The 25,373-nt window shown below is 41.0% G+C and overlaps 1 protein-coding gene across 5 annotated transcripts in view; it reads left to right on the forward strand.

Moving 5' to 3' along the window:
• The window catches only part of HTR4 (5-hydroxytryptamine receptor 4), a 196,430-nt gene that overhangs the window by 94,614 nt on the left and 76,443 nt on the right, over positions 1-25,373 (forward strand). For all 5 annotated transcript variants that reach the window (XM_027546021.1, XM_027546023.1, XM_027546025.1 and 2 more), the window contains exons 3-4: positions 13,875-14,000; positions 15,429-15,629. In XM_027546021.1, the coding sequence (XP_027401822.1) occupies positions 13,875-14,000; positions 15,429-15,629 (327 nt within the window). The remainder of the gene's footprint in view (positions 1-13,874; positions 14,001-15,428; positions 15,630-25,373) is intronic.

The following is a 25,373-nucleotide window of genomic DNA, read 5'->3' on the forward strand; positions in this document are numbered from 1 at the left end:
ATGTTATCCGAGGAGGGGAAATTCTGCTTTTCCTTGAGGCCTTATCTTTCTGGTAAATGATTGACCATAGTAGAGAGACTCCATGTGGCCCATATTTTCCCTGGGCTGGATTTCTCATAACCATAAGAATAATTTCAAGGAAGTAAATGATCAGCTAAATACTAAAAACATGCCATGTGTTTTACTCCAAAGGAAGACCTTTCTGTACCTGATGAATATTTCTATACGCTGAGCAAATACGGGCAAAGAAACTTTTGTAAAACAAACCAGAGAAGAAATAACATATGGGAAAGAAAAAAAAGAGCTGTCTCTGGAACTGTTTGCTGAGTTCCAGTTTTGGAAGAATAGGTTTTCTTAAAGTGAAACTCACCTCTAAGGTATAACTTACTGGCAACTGTCATCTAGCATTTTATTTCCTGGAAGAATGGAAGCCCTGGTAGTTAACACACTGTGCAGCAGCGAGAATCTTGTCACATCAGTTCTGGCTTGGCCTTACATCCAGACATGGCCTTGGAGCACCGTGTCTTTGATCCTGTTATCTTTTGTATTCCTTGCAGCTTTGAACTCTATTATACGCTATACAGACAGATCCTCTTTGGGCTTTGAAGTTTTTCTCTTTCCCAATGTGTGTGATCTTTGAGGCTCTGGAAAAGTCTATTAAGAGCTTGCCATAAGAATTTTCCTCCACGTGTTGGCATTTGAAATGTACCTAGCCTACTTCCCTTATGTACTAACCCCCATCCTCACCCTCCCACCTTCCTGTGTAAGGTCTTCAAAAACAATCAAAAGGAGTTCTTTTAGAATTGCATAGAAAATCCATTAAGCATAATTTCCATCTGTGTGAATTTTTTCCCTGGCATTTTCTATAGCCAGCATATTTTTAAAAGGCATATTAAGCTGTCATCATCAACATGTTTGATTCTAGGTTTCTAGATACACAGTAAAACTTTAGCTTGTCTTTTTTCTCTTAAAAGGAAATTTATTCAATTTCAAATGAGCACATTTAACATTTAGTGGGTAAAGCATTGATCTTGGAATCAGAAGGTGTAGGTTTAAAATCCCAGGTCTATTACTTGATCTTAAGTAGGATCTTAAGTCTCCTTACCATGCTGAGCACCAGTCTGTTCTGAAAAAAGGGCATCATGGTATAGATTATATAGTTACTGTGAAGATGAAATGAGCCAATGCTAAAACTGTCCTTAGTGTGTCGCTTGCCATGTGATAGGAGTTTAATCAATGTCACAGTCTCCCCACTTCCAAGCAGGAAGTTCTAAATCTAGGAACAAAGAAAGCAATTTGCAGTGGAGATGTGAGGGTGAGGGCATCTTTCATGGTGCTTTTGGTCAGCTGGTCTTCAAAATGTGGTCCCCAGACCAGCCACGGCAGCATCACCTAGAAACTTGTTAGAAATGCAGGTTTGGGGCCTCATTCCAGATGTACTGAAACTCTGTTGGTGAATCCAGCCATGTGTTTGAAACAAACTTTCCTGGTAATTTTGATGCTCTCTTGTGATCCTGGAGTACCACTGCTCTGATACTCTTATTATGAAAATATTTCATATGAGTTATTTTAGTCCTTCTGTTTTTTTAAAGCATTTTTAAGAATAAAAGCACACTGTTAAAAAAAAAGAAGTTAACTGAGCCACCTGAAAAGTTACCATTAAAAACCCGAAGTAACATAAACCAAAATATAAAAAATTTTTTCTTCCCCAGAAAAGATTCTACCTGGTTTGAAAATATAGGATTCTGGGTAGGTGTATATCTAAAATGTGGAAAGAAAGATCACATGGATAAGAACAGAGGCTGTTTCTTTAGCACTTGCTGTAACAAGGGAGTCAGTCATCATCACTTGCATTTAGCAAAGACTTAAAGTCAGGATGGGGGGTAGAAAAGCTTGTCATGAAACAGAACTTTATCTGTGCTCTGATCAGAGATTGTTGACCTAGGAAAGCAGAAAGTGCACAAACAAGAAGTGGGGCATCTAATGTAATTGCTTTGGGGAGTGTATTTGGCTTTCTGTGGTAAGTCTTGAGTTGGAAGCGGGTAGGGTGGGTGGTTTTTGTCAGTGTGTCCCCTAAAAGTAAGAAGGGAAAAATATGGAAGCTAGCAGTCACTGAACAAGTCCTAACCTTTCTGGGGCCGGTGCCACAGAGACTGCCAGAGTTTTATTGCTATATAGGGTCTGGCTATTGTTTGTATGTCAATCTCCCAAGAAATCTAGAAAGAAAATGGCATAAATTTAAAGGAATGCTGACAAAGGTCAGTTTAGTCAAAGTTATGATTTTTCAGTAGCTGTGTACAGATGTGAGAGTTGGACCATAAAGAAGGCTGAGTGCCAAAGAATTGATGCTTTTGAACTGTGGTGCTGGAGAAGACTCTTGAGAGTTCCTTAGACTGCAAGGAGATCAAACCAGTCAATTCTAAAGGAAATCAACCCTGAATATTCATTGGAAGGACTGATGCGGAAGTTGAAGCTCCAGTACTTTGGCCACCTGATGCGAAGTGCTGACTCAACAGAAAAGCCCCTGATGTTGGAAATGATTGAGGGAAAGAGGAGAAGGGATTGACAGAGGATGAGATGGTTAGATGGCATCACTTACTCAATGGGCATGAGTTTGAGCAAACTCCAGGAGGTAGTGAAGGATAGGGAAGGCTGACATGCTGCAGTTGATGGGGTCACAGTCAGACATGACTTAGCAACTGAACGACAACAAAGGAAAGACAAAGTAGTTTTACAACTTGGAGCAATGTGCCCACAGAAGATAGGACCATAGGTTTCTATTTTCTCACAGAGACTGGGAGATGGGGGCTTTCTCTTCCTTGATTGCACTTCAAAGGGATGGCTACCATATCTTTGCAGAAGACATCCTTGCTTGAAAAACTGGCAAGAGGCTTTTAAAAAGACTTACATCCCAAAGGGCAGAGAAATAATTTACAAGTTTTCTGAAGTAAAATGCTGTAAGAAAAAGGAGGCCAGAGTCTGGAAAAAGCAGTCTATCTAAAGTTTAGTCAAACTGAGTGAAAAAGTTAAGGCCTTCTTGTTCAACATCCAGTCTTTTATCACAATAGGAAACATCATGGACCTTACACTTAAGGTTAATAAAATTCACACTGGGAAGAAACCATCCAGTTTTAGTCAGGCTCTCCCATTTAATTCAGAGTGCTTTTGCATTCTTTGTACTGACTGTTGATTGGTAAGAAAATGAACACTGTTTTCTCTAATTTACTTGCAATTATTTGACAAAGGACTTCGCAGTGGTGGGCAGGATGGGTAAAGAAAGCACTTGGTTAGGGAGTATTTTGAACTGTTTGGAATGCTTAATGGATGTGCTATGTGTATTTTCAAGAAGAGTGTTTTTTGTGTGGTTGGCATGCACAGCGGTGGCAGAGGAGAGCCTTCTGCAGAGGTCGTTGGTCCAGTGATGAAGCTCTGTGGTCAAACATAATTTTATTGCAAAGTGCAATACGTAAAAAGAAAAAGAACTACTGTTATTACCCTGTCTCCTTGTTTCCCTTCCTTCCCAGAAGGGGCCCTGCGGTGATTCCCAGGGAACTGTCAAGAAACACATTTTTTCCCCTCACTTGATATTTTCTTTGCACTTGACTTTTATAGCAGCACACTTACCTGGTGTTCCCCAGTGATCTCTCCTCTGCTTTCTTTCTCAGTTTCCTCTGCTGGCTCTTCCTTCTCTACTGCGTATCTCAGTATCAGAATTCATCAGGACTCTGGCCCTCTTCTTGAATGATTTCATCCTTCCTCAAGGCTCTAAATTGAATAGAAATGCTGGAAATCCCAAGTGTGTATCTCAGACCCAGTCATCCTTTCTGAGCTCCAATTGCCTGCTTGATATCTCCACTTGAATGTTTTATACATATCTCACACTTAATGGGTTTCCCATCTCATTTAATGGTACCATCACTTACTCAGAGAAGCAAATCAGAATTATAACATTCATATCTGCTTCTTTCTATCCACTCATGGAATATATTGTTCTTACCTATCCCTCTATTTCTCAAATATATCTTTATTCCACCCACTTCTTCTGCATCTCCAGGGCCACCTCCCTACTCCAAGCCATTGTCTTCCCTTACCTGGACCCTGGCAAGGTCCAGGGTTTACTTACTTTCTCTCACATTTAGATCCCCAATGTCATTTTTCTCCTTAAATCACTTTACTGTATTCCTGTATTCTCATTTATTGGCTAATAAAGCATGAACTTCTTACCAGCCCCTCCAAAACCCTCTGGATCTGACTCCTGACTGCTTTTTGAAGTTCATCTGGATTTTTTTATTCCTTGTTCATTCCTGTATGATAGTGAACACAAAAAACATCTTTCCTGTCTCAAGGCCTTTGTATTTGCTCTTCTCCTGGTTCCCCTAACCCTAACTCTTGGATCCTTTGTGTGTATCGGAACAACTAAATCCAGTGTTCCCTGATTGCTTAAATGTTCCCTTTAATCCAGTTGTTCTCTATTACCATCATACCAATGCCCTTGAGAGTCTTACAGCCCCACGTGTGATTCATGAACGAGTGGCAAGAGCATCACTGATGCTCTTCATGGGCCTGTATGTGGGCTTGTGAGGAACACAGAACCCCAGACCCCATGTTAGGCTAAAATAAGTAGAATCTGCAGCCTAACAATATTCCCAAAAGAAACATATGAGCACTAAGGTTTAAGAGTGTAACTTTGAAACACTGATCACAAACTGTATTTCTTTGTTAGTTATGTACTTTCATCAGTGGTGAACTCCGTGAAGGTGGGGACATTATCCACCTTCTTTACTGCTGAATCCTAGTGCTTGGCATAGATTTTGGCATATGGTCGGCAAAAAATATATATCTGATAAATGAGAGATTTACTCTGACTTCCTCAATTGAGCCAGAATGAAACTGAGGCTCAGAAAAATTTGAAATTACATAGCTATTTTAACAAAGCCAGTGGGAGTGCAGGAGTCGGGGGAAGAGAGATGTCTGTGTATGCCCTTGAGACCAATTATTCTGGATGATATATCAGAGCATAACCTAAAATTTCCTTAGCTATTGTCCCTATATGGGCTTCTGGTATTAATAACAGTGATTGCTTGTTTATATTGCATTTTGTCATTTACAATCCATTTTCATGTATAATAACCTATGTAAAAATTTACCCAGAATTATTGTCATAGATATTCATTTGTTAAGAACAGAGAAAGTGGTAAACAGAGCCAGCAAATTCATGGAATTTCCTTATTCATGGGTCAAGAGATCACTGGAAAAGCAAAAGAAGAGAGGGAGAGAAAGTAAAATTTCTCATAAGAATAACTGTCAAAGAACCGATTTAGTGGAGTGGCCAGCCCTTTGGCCAGATGAGAATTGTCTGGTGGTGGTTGAAAGTAATCTTGAAGGGTGTCAGAGGTAATCCAAGGACCTACCATGAAGTTAGTAGACATAGTTCCTAACTTATTTTAATTATCTTGACTGGACTTAAGTTTAGTTCAAAGGACAATTCTGCCTAATTAAAAATTCTGTGGTTACATTTTGCCTTGCCCTTGCAAAGTTTCACTGTATCTAGCTCCTAATTGGCATGCCATAAATGAACCATAACATTGAACTTGGGGATCTCTGACCCTGACATTCCCACTTAATTTGAAATATACATTCTCTGGAGCCAAAGGTGTTCACTTCAGACTCTGAATCTGTTCTTTTCTTCTGCAAGAGGAAAGGCAGTTCAGGGGAGATGGTTCTTATGGTGAGGGTGTGGTTGATGGACAATCTATGTTCTGAGGATATGTTCAAATACTGTCCATAGACAAGAGAGGGACCTAAAATCAGTTAGCCCTACCTGCCTCAAGTACAAGAAACCATATAGCATCCTGATATAGGGTCATCCATGTATTCACTAGGAACAAAGCTAGTGGAGGTGATGGAATTCCAGTTGGGCTATTTCAAAACCTAAAAGATGATGCTGTGAAAGTGATGCACTCAATATGCCAGTAAATTTGGAAAACTCAGCAGTGGCCACAGGACTGGAAAGGGTCAGTTTTCATTCCAATCCCAAAGAAAGGCAATGCCAAAGAATGCTCAAACTACTGCGCAATTGCACTCATCTCACACGCTAGTAAAGTAATGCTCAAAGTTCTCCAAGCGAGGCTTCAACAGTACGTGAACCATGAATTTCCAGATGTTCAAGCTGGATTTAGAAAAGGCAGAGGAACCAAATATCAAATTGCCAACATCTGTTAGATCATTGAACAAGCAAGAGAGTTCCAGAAAAACATCTACTATTGCTTTATCGACTATGCCAAAGCCTTTGATTGTGTGGATCACAACAAACTCTGGAAAATTCTGAAAGAGATGGGAATACCAGACCATCTGACCTACCTCTTGAGAAATCTGTATACAGATCAGGAAGCAATGGTTAGATCTGGACATGGAACAACAGACTGGTACCAAATAGGGAAAGGAGTACATCAAGGCTGTATATTGTCACCTGCTTATTTAACTTATATGCAAAGTACATCATGAGAAATGCTGGGCTGGAAGAAGCACAAGCTGGAATCAAGATTGCCGGGATAAATATCAATAACCTCAAATATGCAGATGAAACCACCCTTATGGCAGAAAGCGAAGAAGAACTAAAGAGCCTTTTGATGAAAGTGAAAGAGGAGAGAGAAAATGTTGGCTTAAAGCTCAACATTCAGAAAACTAAGATCATGGCATCTGGTCCCATTACTTCATGGCAAATAGACGGGGAAACAATGGAAACAGTGTCAGACTTAATTTTTGGGGGCTCCAAAATCACTGCAGATGGTGACTGCAGCCATGAAATTGAAAGACGCTTGCTCCTTGGAAGAAAAGTTATGACCAACCTAGACAGCATATTAAAAAGCAGAGACATGACTTTGTCAACAAAGATCCGTCTAGTCAAAGCTATGGTTCTTCCAGTAGTCATGTATGAATGTGAGAGCTGGACTATAAAGAAAGCTGAGCACCAAAGAATTGATGCTTTTGAACTGTGGTGTTGGAGAAGACTCTTGAGAGTCCCTTAAACAGCAAGGAGACCCAACCAGTCCATCCTAAAGAAAAGTAGTCCTGAATATTCATTGGAAGGACTGATGCTGAAGCTGAATCTCCAATATTTTGGCCAGCTGATGTGAACTGACTCATTTAAAAAGACCCTGATGCTGGGAAAGATTGAAGGCGGGAGGAGAAGGGGATGACAGAGGATGAGATGGTTGGATGGCATCACCAACTCAATGGACGTGAATTTGAGTAAGCTCCAGGAGTTGGTGATGGACAGGGGGGCCTGGCGTGCTGCAGTCCATGGGGTTGTAAAGAGTTGGACGTGACTGAGCAACTGAACTGAACTGATGTATTCTTTTTTATTGTGATAAAACATACATGACATAAAACTTACGGTTAATATATACAGGAACCATTTTACATGTACAATTGAGTGGCAAGATGATCACTCACAGTGGTGTGCAGCCATTACCATTATCCATTTCCAGAATTTTTCATCACCCCAAATAGAGATTCTATACTCATTAAATAAATCCCCATTCCCCTCTCCTCTACCTATCCCAGCCCCTGGTAAACACTATTCTACTTTGTTTCTCTAAGAATTTGCCTGTTCTAGGCTGTTCCTATAAATGGAATTATACAATGTTTGTCTTTTTGTGTCTGGTTAATTTCACAGAGCATAATGTTTTGACGGTTTATCCATATTGTAGCATGGATGAGAACTTAATATCTTTTTATGACTGAACAAAAATTCCATAGTATGTATGTGCTGCATTCTTTTTATTCTTTCACCTGTTGATTGACTCTTGAGTTGTTTCTACCTATTGGCTATTGTGAATAATGCTATTATGAACATTGGAGTGAATATCTCTATTCATGTCCATGCTTTTGATTGTTCAGAGTGTACACCTAGGACTGATACTGCTGAATCACAGTCATTCTACATTTAGCATTTTGAGAAAGCACCAAACTATTTTCCATAGCAGTTGTACCAGTTTACATTTCTATCAGAAATGCACTGAAGTTCTAGCTTATTGTCATTCTCACCAACACATGTTATTTTTCAGTTTGTTTTGTTTTTATAATAACTATCCTAATAGGTGAAGTCATATCTAATTGACACCTAGATATTCTTAAACACTTCCTGAGCCAGGGCACTCAGAACGACACTGGGAAGCTACTGTGGATCATCCTTAGTTATTAGAAAGATATTGTGCCCACGCTCAGTCGTGTCCAACTCTTTGCAACCCCGTGAACTGTAGCCCACCAGGCTCCTCCATCCATGGGATTCTCCAGGCAAGAATACTGGAGTGGGTTGCCATTTCCTTCTCCAGGGGATCTTCCTGACCCAGGGATCAAACCTAGGTCTCCCTCATTTCAGGCAGACGCTTTAACCTCTGAGCCACCAGGGAAGCCCTTCCCTCCTTTTAGCAGTGATTCTTAACTTTGGCTGCACATCAGAATCACTTGGGAGTTTTTAAAAATTCTAATATTCAGGCTGCGACCCAGAGTAACTAAATCAGAGTCTTTGAGAATCGGGTTCTAATATCAGCATTTTCTAAGGCTCTTCAGGTGATTTCCATATGCAGCCAACGTAGAGAGCCACTGTTTAGAGGCTGTTCACTGGTCCCACATAGTTACATAACCTGGAGGTCATAAGCTGTGACAATCCTATCGCTGAGCTTCACTGACAACCCCCATTTAATAACCAGGCTTTCAGCCCCCACTTGCAGTTCATATTACTAACTAAATGTATCTATATTCTTGCTTATCTATTTATTGCTCTCCGTTTTGCTTATTTCTGCTGCTCTAAGGCTACAACAATGCCTAATGCAGGGCAGGTGCTTAGAAAGTATTGTTGAATGAATCAATGCATAAATCTACTCTTATTTCAAAGGACAATCCTCAGAGAGTTAAAAATAGCTTTTATGTTTCATCCCTGGGTCTCCTCTTGTCTAGGTAAAACCTTTTCTATACCTGCAACCTGTCCAAAGACATTGAAGAGTAAACCTCACCATTATGATTCAATATCTTTCTCTCAGCAAGTGATCATGCACTTCCTATATGCTGCATCTACCTATACACAGTATAGGTTAGACACTGTGCCAGGCACTAGGAATTGTGGTGAAAAAGATAACCAAAAGTCAGCCTGTGGAGGTAGGGCACAGACAATAATAGCAGAAGTTATTATTCTGGATAACAATAAAGGTTATAAGAAAATGAAAAATGTTTGAGTGTAGCACATTAAATGGGGTGAACTTTAATCTGAGACATGAATATTGAGAAGAAGCATTCCAGGAAGAAGGCACAAGTTTAGAGACCTAGTTCAGTTCAGTTCAGTCGCTCAGTCATGTCTGACTCTTTGTGACCCCATGAATCACTGCACGCCAGGCCTCCCTGTCCATCACCATCTCCCGGAGTTCACTCAGACTCACGTCCATCGAGTCGGTGATGCCATCCAGCTATCTTGTCCTCTGTCGTCCCCTTTTCCTCCCACCCCCAATCCACCCCCAGCATCAGAGTCTTTTCCAATGAGTCAACTCTTCCCATGAGGTGGCCAAAGTACTGAAGTTTCAGCTTCAACATCAGTCCTTCCAATGAACGCCCAGGACTGATCTCCTTTAGGATGGACTGGTTGGACCTCCTTGCAGTCCAAGGGACTCTCAAGAGTCTTCTCCAACACCACAGTTCAAAAGCATCAATTCTTTGGCACTCAGCTTTCTTCACAGTCCAACTCTCACATCCATACATGACCACTGGAAAAACCATAGCCTTGACCTAGAAAGGGGAACAAATTTCACAAGGGTTCTGAGTCAGAGCCTCCAAGAAGACAAGACAAAAAGCATTATTACCTCCTTTATTAGACACTTTACCTCAATTAACATGGCCTAAAATCGAAATAGTTTGGGGTGGGCTAAACAGCCCACTGAAGTCTTTCCTCATTGAGTTAAATCTCACCTGTGTATGATTTGTACCAGCAACAGTTGGAATTTAGGTGCAGAAGGGTGATTTAGATGGACATAACCTAAAATTCTTTTCATTTGAATCCAGCCATAAGGACTTCAGTGAAGCAACAAAGCTACTTGTGAGCTGAGTGGAAATTTCTGATTCTTTATTCCAGTTGTCATCTTGTCTTCCATGCCAGGTTTAACAAAAAGGTTTCAGACAAAGCCAGAGCCCAGACTTGGCGGGCTGCTGCCATTTCAAACTAGAAGCTATCTTGGTTTCCAATCAAAAGAGCTCAGTGAAGATATTCTTTCTTGTTGGGACCTGTGTGCCCAGTTCATTCAGTTTAGTCACTCAGTCATGTCTGACTCTTTGTGACCCCATGGACTGCAGCACTCCAGGCCTCCCTGTCCATCACCAACTCGGGAGCTTACTCAAACTCATGTCCACTGAGTCTGTGATGCCACCCAACCATCTCATCCTCTGTCATCCCCTTCTCCTCCCGCCTTCAATCTTTCCCAGCATCAGGGTCTTTTTAAATGAGTCAGTTCACATCAGGTGGCCAAAGTATTGGAGATTCAGCTTCAGCATCAGTCCTTCCAATGAATAGTCAGGACTGATCCCCCTTAGGATGGACTGGTTGTATCTTCTTGCTGTTTAAGGGACTCTCAAGAGTCTTCTCCAACACCACATTTCAAAAGCATCAATTCTTCGGTGCTCAGCTTTCTTTATAGTCCAACTCTCACATCCATACATGACTACTGGAAAAACCATAGCTTTGACTAGACGGATCTTTGTTGGCAAAGTCATGCCTCTGCTTTTTAATATGCTGTCTAGGTTGGTCATAACTTTTCTTCCAAGGAGCAAGCGTCTTTCAATTTCATGGCTGCAGTCACCATCTGCAGTGATTTTGGAGCCCCCAAAATAAAGTCTCTCACTGCTTCCATTGTTTCCCCATCTATTTGCCATGAAGTAATGGGATCAGATGCCATGATCTTAGTTTTCTGAATGTTGAGCTTTAAGCCAACTTTTTCACTCTTCTCTTTCACTTTCATCAAGAGGCTTTTTAGTTCCTCTTCACTTTCTGCCATAAGGGTGGTGTCATCTGCATATCTGAGGTTACTGATATTTCTCCCAGCAATCTTGATTCCAGTTTGTGCTTCATCCAGCCCCGTGTTTCTCATGATGCACTCTGCATATAAGTTAAATAAGCAGGTGACAATATACAGCCTTGATGTACTCCTTTCCCTATTTAGAACCAGTCTGTTGTTCCATGTCCAGTTCTAACTGTTGCTTCCTGATCTGTATACAGATTTCTCAAGAGGTAGGTCAGGTGGTCTGGTATTCCCATCTCTTTCAGAATTTTCCAGAGTTAGTTGTAATCCACACAGTCAAAGGCTTTGGTATAGTCAATAAAGCAATAGTAGATGTTTTTCTGGAACTCTCTTGCTTGTTCAGTGATCTAACAGATGTTGGCAATTTGATATTTGGTTCCTCTGCCTTTTCTAGATCCAGCTTGAACATCTGGAAATTCACGGTTCACGTACTGTTGAAGCCTGGCTTGGAGAATTTTGAGCATCATTTTACTAGTGTGTGAGATGAGTGCAACTGTGCGGCAGTTTGAGCATTCTTTGGCATTGCCTTTCTTTGGGATTGGAATGAAAACTGACCCTTTCTGGTCCTGTGGCCACTGCTGAGTTTTCCAAATTTGCTGGCATATTGAGTGCATCACTTTCACAGCATCATCTTTTAGGATTTTCAGTAGCCCAACTGGAATTCTATCACCTCCACTAGCTTTGTTCCTAGTGATGTTTCCCAAGGCCCCCCTGACTTCACGTCCCAGAATGTCTGGGTCTAGGTGAGTGATCACACCATCATGATTATCTTGGTCATGAAGATCTTTTTTGTATAGTTCTTCTGTGTATTCTTGCCACCTCTTCTTAATATCTTCTGCTTCTCTTAGGTCCATACCATTTCTGACCTTTATTGTGCCCACCTTTGCATGAAAATTTCCCTTGGTATCTCTAATTTTCTTGAAGAGGTCTCTGGTCTTTCCCATCCTATTGTTTTCCTCTATTTCTTTGCACTGTTCACTGAGGAAGGCTTTCTTATCTCTCCTTGCTATTCTTTGGAACTCTACATTCTAATGGGTATATCTATCCTTTTCTCCTTTGCCTTTCACTTCTCTTCTTTTCTCAGCTATTTGTAAAGCCTCCTTAGACAACCATTTTGCCTTTTTGCATTTCTTTTCCTTGAAGATGGTCTTGATCCCTGCCTCCTGTACAATGTCACAAATCTCCGTCCATAGTTCTTCAGGCACTCTGTCTATCAGATCTAATCCCTTGAATCTATTTCTCACTTCCACTGTATAATCATTAGGGGTTTGATTTAGGTCATACCCGAATGGTCTAGTGGTTTTCCCTACTTTCTTCAATTTAAGTCTGAATTTGGCAATAAGGAGTTCATGATCTGAGCCACAGTCAGCCCTGAGTCTTGTTTTTGCTGACTGTATAGAGTTTCTCCATCTTTAGCTGCAAAGAATATAATCAATCTGATTTTGGTATTGACCATCTGGTGTTGTTCATGTGTAGAGTCTTCTCTTGTATTGTTGGAAGGTGTTGCTATGACCAGTGCATTCTCTTGGCAAAACTCTATTAGCCTTTGCCCTGCTGCATTCTGTACTCCAAGGCCAAATTTGCCTGTTACTCCAGGTATTTCTTGACTTTGTACTTTTGCATTCCAGTCCCCTATGATGAAAAGGACATCTTTTTTGGGTGTTCGTTCTAGAAGGTCTTGTAGGTCTTCATAGAATCGTTCAACTTCAGCTTCTTCAGCATTATTGGTCAGGGCATAGACTTGGATTACTGGCTAACAGAGTTAGCTTCTCCTGGTCTAGATGCTAACACACTCTGGCAACTCAGTTCCTCTCACTGAGTCTTAGTTTCTCCATATTGAAATGTGTGTTTGGGTCTAAAAGTTTTAAGATCCTTTGAAACTTCATTTAAAAAGAACATTTTAAAAAACATATTAAAAAGCAAACATTTCCCTGCAGCTTCTGAACAATCTGCATTTATTGTGCTTTTATCGACAGGGGACACTCACTTCCAAGTTAGTAAGACAGAATGTTGAATTGACATTAGGAGGGCTGGGTTTATAGAAATGAATCAGTTGCTAAAATTCGCAAGTGCTCAAATTTGAACTGTTGTATTGGGCACAAAAAGAAATGTAGTTCAAGGCAGTGAAAGGAATCCCTGGGTTTATTGATGGATTCTGTATTTCCAGTGGGCTTCACATAATCCAAGAACAGTTTGTCCAAGTCAGCCATTTAGGAACAAACAACCTTCAAGCCGTGACCTAGTCCTTGGACAGCCCACCTGCACACAGAAGCTTCTGTGTGGACTGGGATGAGGTACTGAACACAGATGGCCTTTGTGTTCACACATATTACTGGTTCAAGTTACCTTCATTTGCTCATTTGATGCCATCATTCCTTCTTTCACTAAATATGAATGATGTATTGAAATTGAATTGTCAATGGAGAAAACAGGCAATGTCCCTGCATCATGGAGCTTACAACCTAGCTGTGTTGGTGTGCCAAACAAGAATCAACCAAATAAGCTTTCTGAGCACAAGCTAAGCTCAGTGCTCTTGAAGGAAAGCCTCAAGTTCTCTCATAGAGAATTACTGTGCAATCTCAGGGTAGTTAACACCTCTCTGAGCCTCCTCCTTCTCATTATGTAGGAGTTAACCAGAATAACATGTAAAGTGACAAGTGCAAACATTGGCATGTATTAGGTGTACAATACATGTGTGTTTGCAGCTTCGACAGTGAAGTTACTTTTCTGAAAATGAATGAAGGAAAAAACTAATTTTCTTTTTGTGTCTTAAGAGTTTCCTTCAGTTCTTCGTGTTTGTGTGTCTTCCAGTTCCAAGGCGGGTTTCAGGTCAGTGGAGAAGGTCGTGCTGCTCACATTTCTCTCAGCAGTTATCCTGATGGCTATCTTGGGGAACCTGCTGGTGATGGTGGCTGTGTGCAGGGACAGGCAGCTCAGGTGAGTCACGTGAGGCAACCTCATGAGAAAACCTGGGTGGAGTTTGGGGCTCTCCATGGAGAACTGGAGTCTGAATTTATAATTTCCACTAGAATTTATAGCTATGAAGGGAAAAAGATACATGGCAATGATGTTTGGAAGATGGAGCAGGGGAAAAAAATCACATATAATCTCATAGTTCTGACATAACAAGTATAAGCATGTAAGTGCATTTCCATCCTGACTTTTTTCCTATGTTGTTTTTCCTGCAATAGTTGTGATCACTATATGTAATGTCTGAGAGCATATCTAACCTCCTCACTTTATTAACTGATTCAAAGAAAGGATAGCTCTGTGTGTGCTTAGTCGCTCAGTCATGTCCAACTCTTTGTGACTTCATGGACTATAACCCACCAGGCTCCTCTGTCCATGGGATTCTCCAGGCTAGAATACTGGAGTGGGTTGCCATTCCCTTCTCCAGGGGATCTTCCTTACTCAGGGATTGAACCTGGGTCTTCTGCATTGTAGGCAGATTCTTTACCATCTAAGCCACCAGGGAAGCCCCAAAAGGATAGCTGACTAGTGGCTGATCTAGGATTTAAACCTTGGTCTTCTGCTCTTTCCACTTCATCCTTGGCTGCAATTAGAATCACCTAAAGACCCTTTTAAAATTACTAATGTATTGCAGGAGTGTGTCTGACATGATATCTGGAATATACTTATATTAGTATATATATTAGAATATATATATATATTAGAATATACTAAGTAATAGATCCAGGGCAAGACCTGGGCATTGATATTTAGACACATTTACTAGGTGATTCTATTGTGCAGCCTAGATTAAGATCCACCAGGCCACAAAAGGGGATGAAAGGTTCAGTTCTGTCCCATCTGTTGCTGTCTTCCTCTTAAAGTAAGACATGCTCTAATCAAGAAAACATAAAAATGAAATTCTAAGCACTGTGACAAATGTGAGGCACATGGTAGTCAGTCTAAAAGTAGAAGATGGTGGAATTTGACTCTCTTTGTGAGGGGGGCACCTTGGGAGGGATTCCTGGGAATGACTAAACCAGGCTCAACGAGTTGGTAGGGTATAGCTAGGCCAACAGTAGGGAGAGAGAACACCCCATAAAGACCCTCGGAAGGGTCTCTGTGCAAGGGGGAGCTCAAGTCAGGCCAGTGTGGTCACAGACGAGGGCAAAAGAGGACTTATCGGTGCCAGGGGTCTGGAGAAGTCCAAAGTGACTGGACCACACACAAGACAGAAGGGGAAACTGAATCTCACAGCATATGTTGCACATCTGACTTTTCTCTCCTTTTCTTTCCTCCCTTCTTCCCTTATTTCTTTGCTTCCTTTTCCTTCTCTTTTCTTCCCTGCTCCTTTCCCCCTAACCTCTTTCCTTCGTCCTTCCCACTGCCTCCTCCCTTACACTTTTTCACCCACAGGAAAATAAAAACCAATTATTTCATTGTGTCTCTTGCCTTTGCGGATCTGCTGGTGTCAGTGCTGGTGATGCCCTTCGGTGCCATTGAGCTGGTTCAAGACATCTGGATTTACGGGGAGATGTTCTGCCTTGTCCGGACATCTCTGGATGTCCTGCTCACAACAGCATCGATTTTTCACCTGTGCTGCATTTCTCTGGATAGGTAAGGCCAGAGCTGTGTACAAAGTGTAGCTCTGTACTGGAGACAACAACCTGATGGCCATTGGGCTGTGTCTTTTTTCTTCTTTGATTCATAAGAGGAAATGAATCTCAGAGAGGTGAATCTGGCTGTTCACTTATTTATTCACTCTCCGGCTTTTGTACAGCACCCTCTTTTAGTCAGGCATTCTCTAAGGCACTGCAGACACAGAGATGAGTAAGGCCTAGAAGCTGCCTGCAAGGAGCTTACAGTCTAAATAGTGATAGGTACTGGCAACCATGTTTCCCATAGGTAAGCCTGAAATTGTATGCTGATGGCACGAAGAAAATCCTGAGGATGCTGAGAAGCAAGAATTAACCTATCTGCCCAGTAGGCAGCAGGGTAGTTCAGAGTGATAGTGTTCTGTTTGAACACGACCTTCTGATAATGCACCTGTATCATAATTTTATGTGCATATTTAGATTTGTGCCTGTGACTGGGGAGGCTCTTTTCCAAAAAATCAAAGGTGATTATTAATCCCTAATAATTGTTTGCTTTTTGGACCCAGGTTAGAATTCCATTCCTCTTGCATAGCTGGGTTCTTCTTTTTTCACATTTGACTTCAGGAGGCCTAATGATTTCCATCTTTGCCTCATTTGTTGGAGACATGTGTTTATCAGTTGTATCAGCACTTTTCATTTTCTAGTTCCTGCTTATTTATTTTCAATAATAAAGGGAGAATACAATTTAAAAGTCAGATGATTAACCGAACATATACTGCCATCACTGTAGTCATATCTTAGGGGTAGATCCCAAAAGAAAGTATGGTGTGAAAGTCTTGTGTTATCAGAATTGCCAGGGACAATCTCTTACTGTCTTTTGATTAGTCCAGGAGACCCAACTTTCCCCCTAATCTTGGGATAGGTTACTAGGATAGGTTCCTTAATAGAGCAATAGTAAGAATAGTTGACTTAAAATTAGATTGTGGTTTATCTAAAATATGTACCTTTATACGCTAAAATCAGAGTTTGTCCAGATAATTACTCATACTGGAAAAGATCCTTAGGGACTCAAATCAGTTAATTCATCTCCTATTTTATGGGACACGTGTTTATGGATTAGAATGGCATGCATAATGGCCTGCTCTGTTTAGAATGTGCATGTTCTCTGTCTCTTGCTCTGCCAAGAATATATAGATGAATGTGTGTAATTTAAATGCAATGAGATTCCACTCCACAACTAGAGATAATAACATTGGTAAAGCAGAGCTGTTGGTTGGCCGCCAGAACCAGAGTGTCACAGTTTTTGTGTTTATTAGCTTATTTACAACAATCTGACTTCAGTGCTTGAAAGGCTTTATAAGACAGTCAGTATATAATGTTAAAAAAAATCCACAATAGGAAAAATAAAATGTGAGGAAGTTGAGAATATATGGACATCCTGCAGGGTAGCCCTCATTTAAGTGTTGCCAAACTAAGTGGTGAGACTGAAAATATCATATTAATTCAGAGAAGGCAAAATTGAGGAGATGAGGGCAACTGGAGGTAACCTTGAAGGTTGGCCAAAAGCCTGAGTGGGTGGGGAGTGAAGGATGGGAGAAAGTGTAGAATCATCTTGCTGATGTGGACAGTTGTTCTGGGAGGCCTGGAGAGGAAAACTGAAGGTTTCCGAGGAAGGTTTGGCTTCAGAGTTCTAGGGTAAGTATCATGCCCTTTTGAAACCATGAAATTTTTCCTAAGTAGACCTCAGTTGTCATGAAGCAGTATGGGCTGGTAATTAAGAACCATCTGCTTTAGAGCCAAGGAAATCCAGGTTCACATCCCAGCTCAGCCAATTTTTAGCTCTGAGAATGGCAATAAATTACTAAGCCTTTCCAAATCTCAGTTTTCTCATCTCTAAAAATGGGAGCAGCAGCACCTATTTTATAGGATGGCAGTTAGGATGAATTAGATGATCCATTTAAAGCATAGCATTGACCCAGCTTGGCACAGCCCTCAATGTTAGTGGATGCTAATTTCAGTTTCTGTCCATACAACCCATGGTCTTTCTTACCAAACTTGGACCTCCTTCTCAGTGAGTAGCTTTTCCAGCAGCTGCCACACCTAGAAACCAGGTAGTTACTCTTAATGTGGTCTTTCCTTATCCACTGCATTTAAGTAATGACAAGTCCTATTTACTTTCCTTCCATCACAGATCTGAGTCTATTTCTTCCCATCTCTGTCATTCTAGTCCAGACTATTATTGTCTTTTGGATATCACTGCAACAACCTCCTAATTATTTTCCCCACATTCCTTTTATCCCCTCTAATCCACTCAGTGTTTACAAGCTCTCTTCTAATACTGCAGCTCTTATCCTGTTGTTCTTTTGCTTAAAACCCTTCAATGGCTATTCATTGCACCAAAAATAAGACCAAACTCCTTGGCTTGTAGAGTTTTGCATCATCTATTTGCTACCTATATGTCCAGCCCCACTTTATGCTCCTGATGCCCTTCACCAGCCTCACTCTTGACCTTTCTAGTGCTCTGTACTCAGCCACCTCAGGGCCTTGGCTCATCCCTCTGCCCACAAAGCTCCTTTGCTCCCTCCTCTCTCGCATATGTTTCACATTTTAGCTCAATCCTCTCCTTCTTGCAGAAGTCCTCTCTGAGCTGGTCAGATCCAGTCTTCTCCTTTAAAAACTTAGTGCAATTGTGATTAAAACCACAACTGATTTTTCTTTCATTTTTTTCTCTTAAATGTCTCTGTCCCCCTGCCATGGGAAAAAGTGCGAGAGTATGAGTAAGGACCAAGCTCTTGCCTTCACAGAACTTACGTTTTATTTGAGAGACTGTCAGTTAACCAGTAATTACATAAATACTGATTTAGGAATTTTATAAATACCGTTGAACAAATGGAATGTTCAGCACATTTCTCTTTTTGAACAGTGCTGCCAATAATTCCATTTCTTTCTCTGAGAGTGGACGTCAGAAACTCCAATACCATAAGTTATTAATAAATGAAGTCAAATGATTTTGTTTTCTTCTGAGAGTCTTGGAAACTTGCCATTTATCTCCCATCATTTTCTGTCCCAAGAGTGACATTCTCATTGAGCTGGAAGGTTCACTCTAGATGTTACAGGACAGTTTAGCCTGAAAGAGTGGGATCTTATTTGTATCTAGCTTCTATTTTGCTGTGCTCCTCCCAGCCATTACAACTGGGCTGGGCCAGGCTGGGCTGAAGTACAGAATGAATGTCTCAGCGAAGTGTGATATTACTGCTCACCAAGTGACATCTAGCAGGATGTCTTGTCCTCTCTAAAGCTGCTCTGAGTCTTTGGGGTGACTGATGTAGGTAGTGCCTCTCGACCAAGAATGCTCACCTTGATTCCTAATTCCACCCAGATGGTAGACCTCTGTATCAAAGCAAAATGCAAGACTCCATTAATATATTATTAAATGCCTGTGTATGGCTGAGTTGCTCTGCTGTGCACTTGCAACCATCACAGCATTGTTAATTGGCTATACTCCAATATAAAATAAAAAGTTAAAATTATATATATATATATACACATATAATGCATTACTCTAGCTATCTTTCTCTATCCACTGTGCTTCCTAGTGCTTTGAGGACTGAAACCTGTTAATGAAAGTTTATTGACTCATTAGAAATAATTTCCAAAATATGATTAAAATACATGCATCACATAATATGGGTCATGGGAGGTCAAAAACAGCATTAAAGCTTTACATATAATTGGTTGTTTTAAATCTAAGATTTACTGTGAAAATTAAAACCAACCAAGTATTTGTAATAAAATGCTAATTTTTAAAGTGAAATATAATGCAACCATTAAAACCATAAGAAAGAGTTATGTGTGATGTCCTAGAAAGATATCACTGGTATATTATGTGTAGGGGGGGAAGAAAGTTTCAGACTTTAATGTTTAGAGTAATTTCACTTTTGGAAAATAAATATGTAGATGTTTGTATCTGGGTATACATGAGTTAGTGTGTATGAGAGAAAGTAGGAATGAAATTGTACCAAACTATTAAAATGGTTATCTGGGAGCAGTAGAGAGTAGTGTTGGCTAGGCTGGATGGTCATTTGGATCTTGGTCATTTTTACTAATTTCTGAAATATGCACTCAGTTTTCTCTTTACTGGAAGTTAACACTTCTTGACTGTAAGTGTGTCCACAGAGGGCTTTTAGCTGGACATGCTCCTCGGATAGCACATTCCTCAAATCTCTGAGAACATTCTGACATAGGTGTGAGAAGTTCCTTCTGGGGTCAGAACAAGGTGGGGAGCATGGACATCTTTCTGACCAAAGAGTTCTCTGCTTGCTCACAAAATGCCCTAAAGTCTCCCCCCAGGGGAGCCCTCACCATCTCCTATTAGCAGATTCTTCCTCATGATGACCCTCACCTTCATCTTCATTCGTCCAACTCCAGTTCATGACCTTGTGTTTGATTTCGTTCACCAAGGTCCTTTCTAATCATTATAGTTTTAAAATATCATAACAATACTATCTGAGCATTGTAAAAAAGTCATTATTTCACAAGTAAAACATAAAAATGTCCCCATTTCTTCCTCTCCACCTCCACAACTGTATACTCTAGAGTTAACAACTGTAAATAATAGTCCCCTCTAAATGCCGATCATTTCAAATGCAATAAGCATACTTGTTATGTGAATATATTTTTAGTTTACTCAATGGTTTTATGTTTTAAATAAGACCTTGAAGAGGGCTTTCTCTGTATATGTCCTAATGAATTGCCTGAGGGTAGTGTTTTTACCAACCTGCTTCTCGGGTGATATTTTAGTAAGGTCTTTTTCATTATTGTGTGACAGAAAATAAACTGATTGATTTGTAGCTGAAAAGTCAGGCTTCAGACATGGCTCTGCAGGGTTTGACCATTATCATCTAGTCTAGCTCTCTCCCGGTATCTCTGCTCCCTCTCCTTTGTCTCCTCTTTCCTTCTCTTTCTCTCTGTCCTTCTCTCTGTGTCTCTATTTCTCTGTGTCTGTCCCTCTCTGTCCCTATGCTGTTTACTTGTTGGATTCATTCTCAGGCTGGGTTGAAGAATAGCTGTAGGCAGCATGAGTCTTAAAGCATCCTTACCTCATGAATCCAAAGAAGATAAACCTAAATGCTATTTCTCATTGAAGACTATTGACTGTGCCTGAGCCAGACACTCTCCTCTTGACTAATCATCATGGTGTGGGGCTGACACATATGGTTGCTGGGCAGAGATGAGGCCCTGTGACTGCCACCTTTACCAGAAGCATCCATCACAGGAAAATGACATTTCATTTCCCTCTGGAAAGAGGGATGTTGGGCGACATGAATAGCAGCTATCAACTTCTCTTAAGCTGACCTGAAGACTGACAGGTATCTTTATGGAGTCTCCACAACACGACAGAGGTGTGTCATCCCCAAGTCTTCTTTACACTAAGGCATATATCGATAGGTCCTTCCACTGGCTTCGCATACCGTACTTCTTGACTTTTTGCTACTGATGCTCTTTCTCTGACCATGCTGTGTATTGCCCTGTATTTAGCTCAAATGTAGTTCCCTTTCTCTTCATTGAGGATACCATTATCTGTAGCACCGCATGAGCTTCTCTTTTATGTGTCCATCTGAATTGCCATCCTTTCTCTTGGCAGCCCAGGAATTTGATGTGTTTTATCTGCAAAACTCCTCCAGCAGATACTCAGTCACACATTTTCTTTTAAAACAGTTTTGCTTCTGAAACATACAATTCTGAGTCAAAGATTGTATATTTCATCCTGTGCTGGAGATAAATGTGCTGGCATTTCTTAATGATCTCCCTGGAGCATAACTCAGTTTTGCAGTGTATAAATGAAAAGTGTCTGTCACTGTGAGCTTGTGTCACACAATTAATTTGTTTTCCCAACAGGATTGAAATGCATTTCTGCAAGGAGTGGGGATTACAAGTTTCCGCTTCTCACATACTCTCTGAAGTTCATGCTTTTATATTATAGTAATATTTGTTGAGTTGAAGTTCATGCTAGAGGATATGAAATCTTATTTTTATATTCATTTTATCAGCTATTTATTGAGTGCTTACTAATTGCTTTGAGTTGAGTAGAGCACTGGGAGTACAATGGTGAACAATCAGAATAGCTTGAATTACAGAGATTTTAGTGAAAAATACAGATAGTAGGTAGATAATTACAGTAAAATTGGTGGTTATTGAAATAGAATAAGGGGAAGTCAAAGGAGTTGTTGGAGCATGTGACCTCCTATGCAGGGACAGCTATCAGAAGAAGTGATGCTGAAGCTGGGGTCTGTAGGTGAGGTAGGTGCCAGTAGGTGAAGAGGGAGAAGGTGAGGTGTGGGGAGCAGCAGTTCTAGGAAACAGCGTGTGCAAAGCCCCAGAGGTTTTTTGGTGACACATTATTAAATATAGGCTAAATTCTTAGCTTGTATTTCAGTCCTTTTCCTTAGAATTATCCTCAGTCTATGTGTTCCTGTCTCTGTTCCCACCCGGGAGTGGTATGTTATCATTTCCTGAGTGTGGTGTGATTCCTCATAATTCCACGTTGCACCTGTGTCTTGAGTTCCTCTTCACTTCCAGGTGAATATCCACCCTTCTTCAGTACTCACCTTCTCCACTAACTGGCTGAGCTTCATTCCCAAAGAAGATTTGTTATTTCTTTCTCTGAGCTCCCATAGAATGTTAAAAAAAGACAGAGAATGTTAAATATTAACACAGCAGTTATCACTTTTTAAATAATTGGTTTATTTATCTGTCTCTCACCAGCTCCTTAAGAGTCAGTCTTTATCTCATCTGTTTCTGTGTTCTTACAGATCAATAGTAGCTGCTCCAGGCATGTTTAGCTGAGCACAGAATGCTCTGAAATGTGACTTGTGGTTTGATATGACTTTAGTGTTAATTTTTCTACCCTTTTAGAAGTCTTGATGTATACATGTAGAAGAATGAGACCTAGGATCCTAGGTTTCCTAAATTCAAACCCAGCTTTGACTAATTACCAATTATATGGTCTTAAGTAAGTTACTTAAATTCTCTGGTTTTTGTCTTCTCATCAGCAAAATTGCATTAATAATATTAATGAGTGAATGAATAAAAGTTGCTTAGTCATGTCCAACTCTTTGCAACCCCATGGACTATACAGTCCACCGAATCGTCCAGGCCAGAATACTGGAGTGGGTAGCCTTTCCCTTCTCCAGGGATCTTCCCAACCCAGAGATCAAACCCAGGTCTCCTGCATTGCAGACGGATTCTTTACCAGCTAAGCCACAAGGGAAGTCTGATAATATTAATAGTGTATTCCATTTTGTTGTTGTTCAGTTGCTAAGTTGTGTCCGACTCTTTGCCATCCCATGGACTGCCGCATGCCAGGCTCCTCTGTCCTCCACTCTCTCCCAGAGTTTACTCAGATTCATGTCCGTTGAATAAGGGTCCTTGAATACAGCAGTGAGTTGCCATTTCCTCCTCCAGGGGATCTCCCCAACCCAAGGATCAAACCCACATCTTCTGTGTCTTCTGCATTGGCAGGTAGATTCTTTACCACTGAGCCACTTGAGAAATCCCATATTCTGTTTGGAGGTTCTGAAGATTAAATTACTGAGTATATGCCAAAAAAAGGTATACTAGTGTGTGGCAACTAGTAAATGTTCAGTAAAAGTTAGCCACAATTATTATTCCATTATTGCTTCCCTGTCCCAGTGCGAATTCCTGGTGGCTATTGTGAGTGCCCTCTCTGACACTGATAGTCATCTTTTTCTTCCTGTTGCACAGTTGAGTGTCCTTCAAGGTTAGACCCTCAGCCTTCCAGCCCTGGATATCTTCTTTCTCTTTTTTTGGAGGGATCAGCCAACCTGTGGCTTTATCAGCACCTCTGCCTTCATCTCTCCTGCTGTCTTGTCCTATGTTCCATGTCCCATGCCTCTGGTCTCTGTAGAACAGGCAGCTGCCTGTTCAACATCTTGCCTTAAGCATCTTTACGTCTTCTTAATCCCAAAGTGGAAATTTCCATCATAAATATTATCCTTTTCCACTTTGTACATCAAAGGTGCATTTATTAGTTAACTTTTCATCATTTAAAGGTAATTCTTTGAGGGCATCTTTTACTTATCTACTATGACCAGCCAAATGCTGAGTCTTAGCTATATTTTCATAAATATCTTTCAAATCTATCTTCCCCATCTTAAAGTTTTTTCATCTTGTTTCTAGGTTATTGCAGTAGCTTCTTCGTTATTATTCCTGTGTATTATCTGTCAGTTTCATCTTTAAATATGTCTTTTTTCTTGTGTCCTTAGCTCAGAAAGCTTATAGGACATTGCATACAGTCCTTCCTATGTCTAGATAGGAAGGCTTGTGTCAAGCCTTGCCCTTTTGTTAGCATTACCAGGGTATGAACTTTGGCAAATGTGGGATTCAGTCCCAGTTCTACCATATCTGGCTGTGTGATGTTCAGCAAGTGTATTAAATTCTATGGGCTTCAGCCTCTTTATATTTAAAGTGTGGATGTTGAATGCTGCCTTGCAGAGTTGCTGTAGGAATTAAAAATAACATAGAATACTTCTGACACAAAGTGTGTCCTAAAAAAATAGGTGGTGTGTGTAGTAGGAATGGGCTTCCTTGGTGGTTTAGTGGTAAAGAATCCACTTGCCAATGCAGGAGATGCAGGTTTGACCTCTGGGTAACAAAGACCCCCTGGAGAAAGAAATGGCAACCCACTCCAGTATTCTTGCCTGGGAAATTCCATGGACAGAGAAGTCTGGGGGACTGCAGTCCAGGGGGTTGTAAAAGAGTCAGACACAACTTGGCAACTAAACAACAGCAACATGATTTGAATAGTAGTAATTGTAGCAGAGAAATAAGTGAACAATTATAATATAGCTAGAGAAACGCTGTGTCACCCATATATACGAGGTACTGTAAAGCACCAGGGCAGAGGGATTTCCTGGGTTGTCCAGTGGTTAGGACTCAGCACTTTCACTGCTGGGGCATGGGTTTAATCCCTGGTCAGGGAACTAAGATGCTGCAAGTCATGTGCTGCTGCTGCTCTTTAGTTGCTCAGTCATGTCCAACTCTTTGCAACCCCATAGACTGTAGCCTGGGCTTCCCTGGCGGCTCAGATGGTAAAGAATTCGCCTACAATGCAGGAGACCTGAGTTTGATTCCTGAGTCGGGAAGATCCCCTGGAGGAGGGCATGGCAACCCCCTCCAGTATTCTGGCCTGGAGAATCCTCATGGGCAGAGGAATCTGGCAGGCTACAGTCCAAAGGGTTGCAAAGAATCAGACACTACTGAGTGACTAAGCACAAGACTGTATCCCTCCAGGCTCCTCTGTCCATGGGATTTCCCAGGCAAAAATACCGGAATGGGTTGCCATTTCCTTCTCCAGTGGGTCTTCCCGATCCAGGGATTCAACCCACATCTCCTGTGTCTATTGCACTGCTGGCGGATTCTTCACCACTGAGGAACCAGGGAAGCCCACAAGTCATGTGGCATGCCCCGCCCCCCCCGCCCCCCCCCCCCAAAAAAAATGCAGAGATGAAGAACCAATCCACATCTCTGACAGGAGAGAGTCTCCCCAGAGCTTTTTGGGGCCAGAAGAGCTTTCCAGGGAATGTGACCCTTGGGCTTAGTCTGGAAGGGTCAGTGGGATAATCATCCAGTGTCTACTAACAGATTGATCAGTTCATATATATCAAAGTATACCTTGGAATCCTTTGTGTGTGTTCAGTAAACCCTTCTAAGATTTTTGCAGATTATATTTTTAGTGGATTATCCT

This window comes from Bos indicus x Bos taurus, chromosome 7 (genome assembly GCF_003369695.1).
Source record: "Bos indicus x Bos taurus breed Angus x Brahman F1 hybrid chromosome 7, Bos_hybrid_MaternalHap_v2.0, whole genome shotgun sequence".
Classification (NCBI taxonomy): domain Eukaryota; kingdom Metazoa; phylum Chordata; class Mammalia; order Artiodactyla; family Bovidae; genus Bos; species Bos indicus x Bos taurus.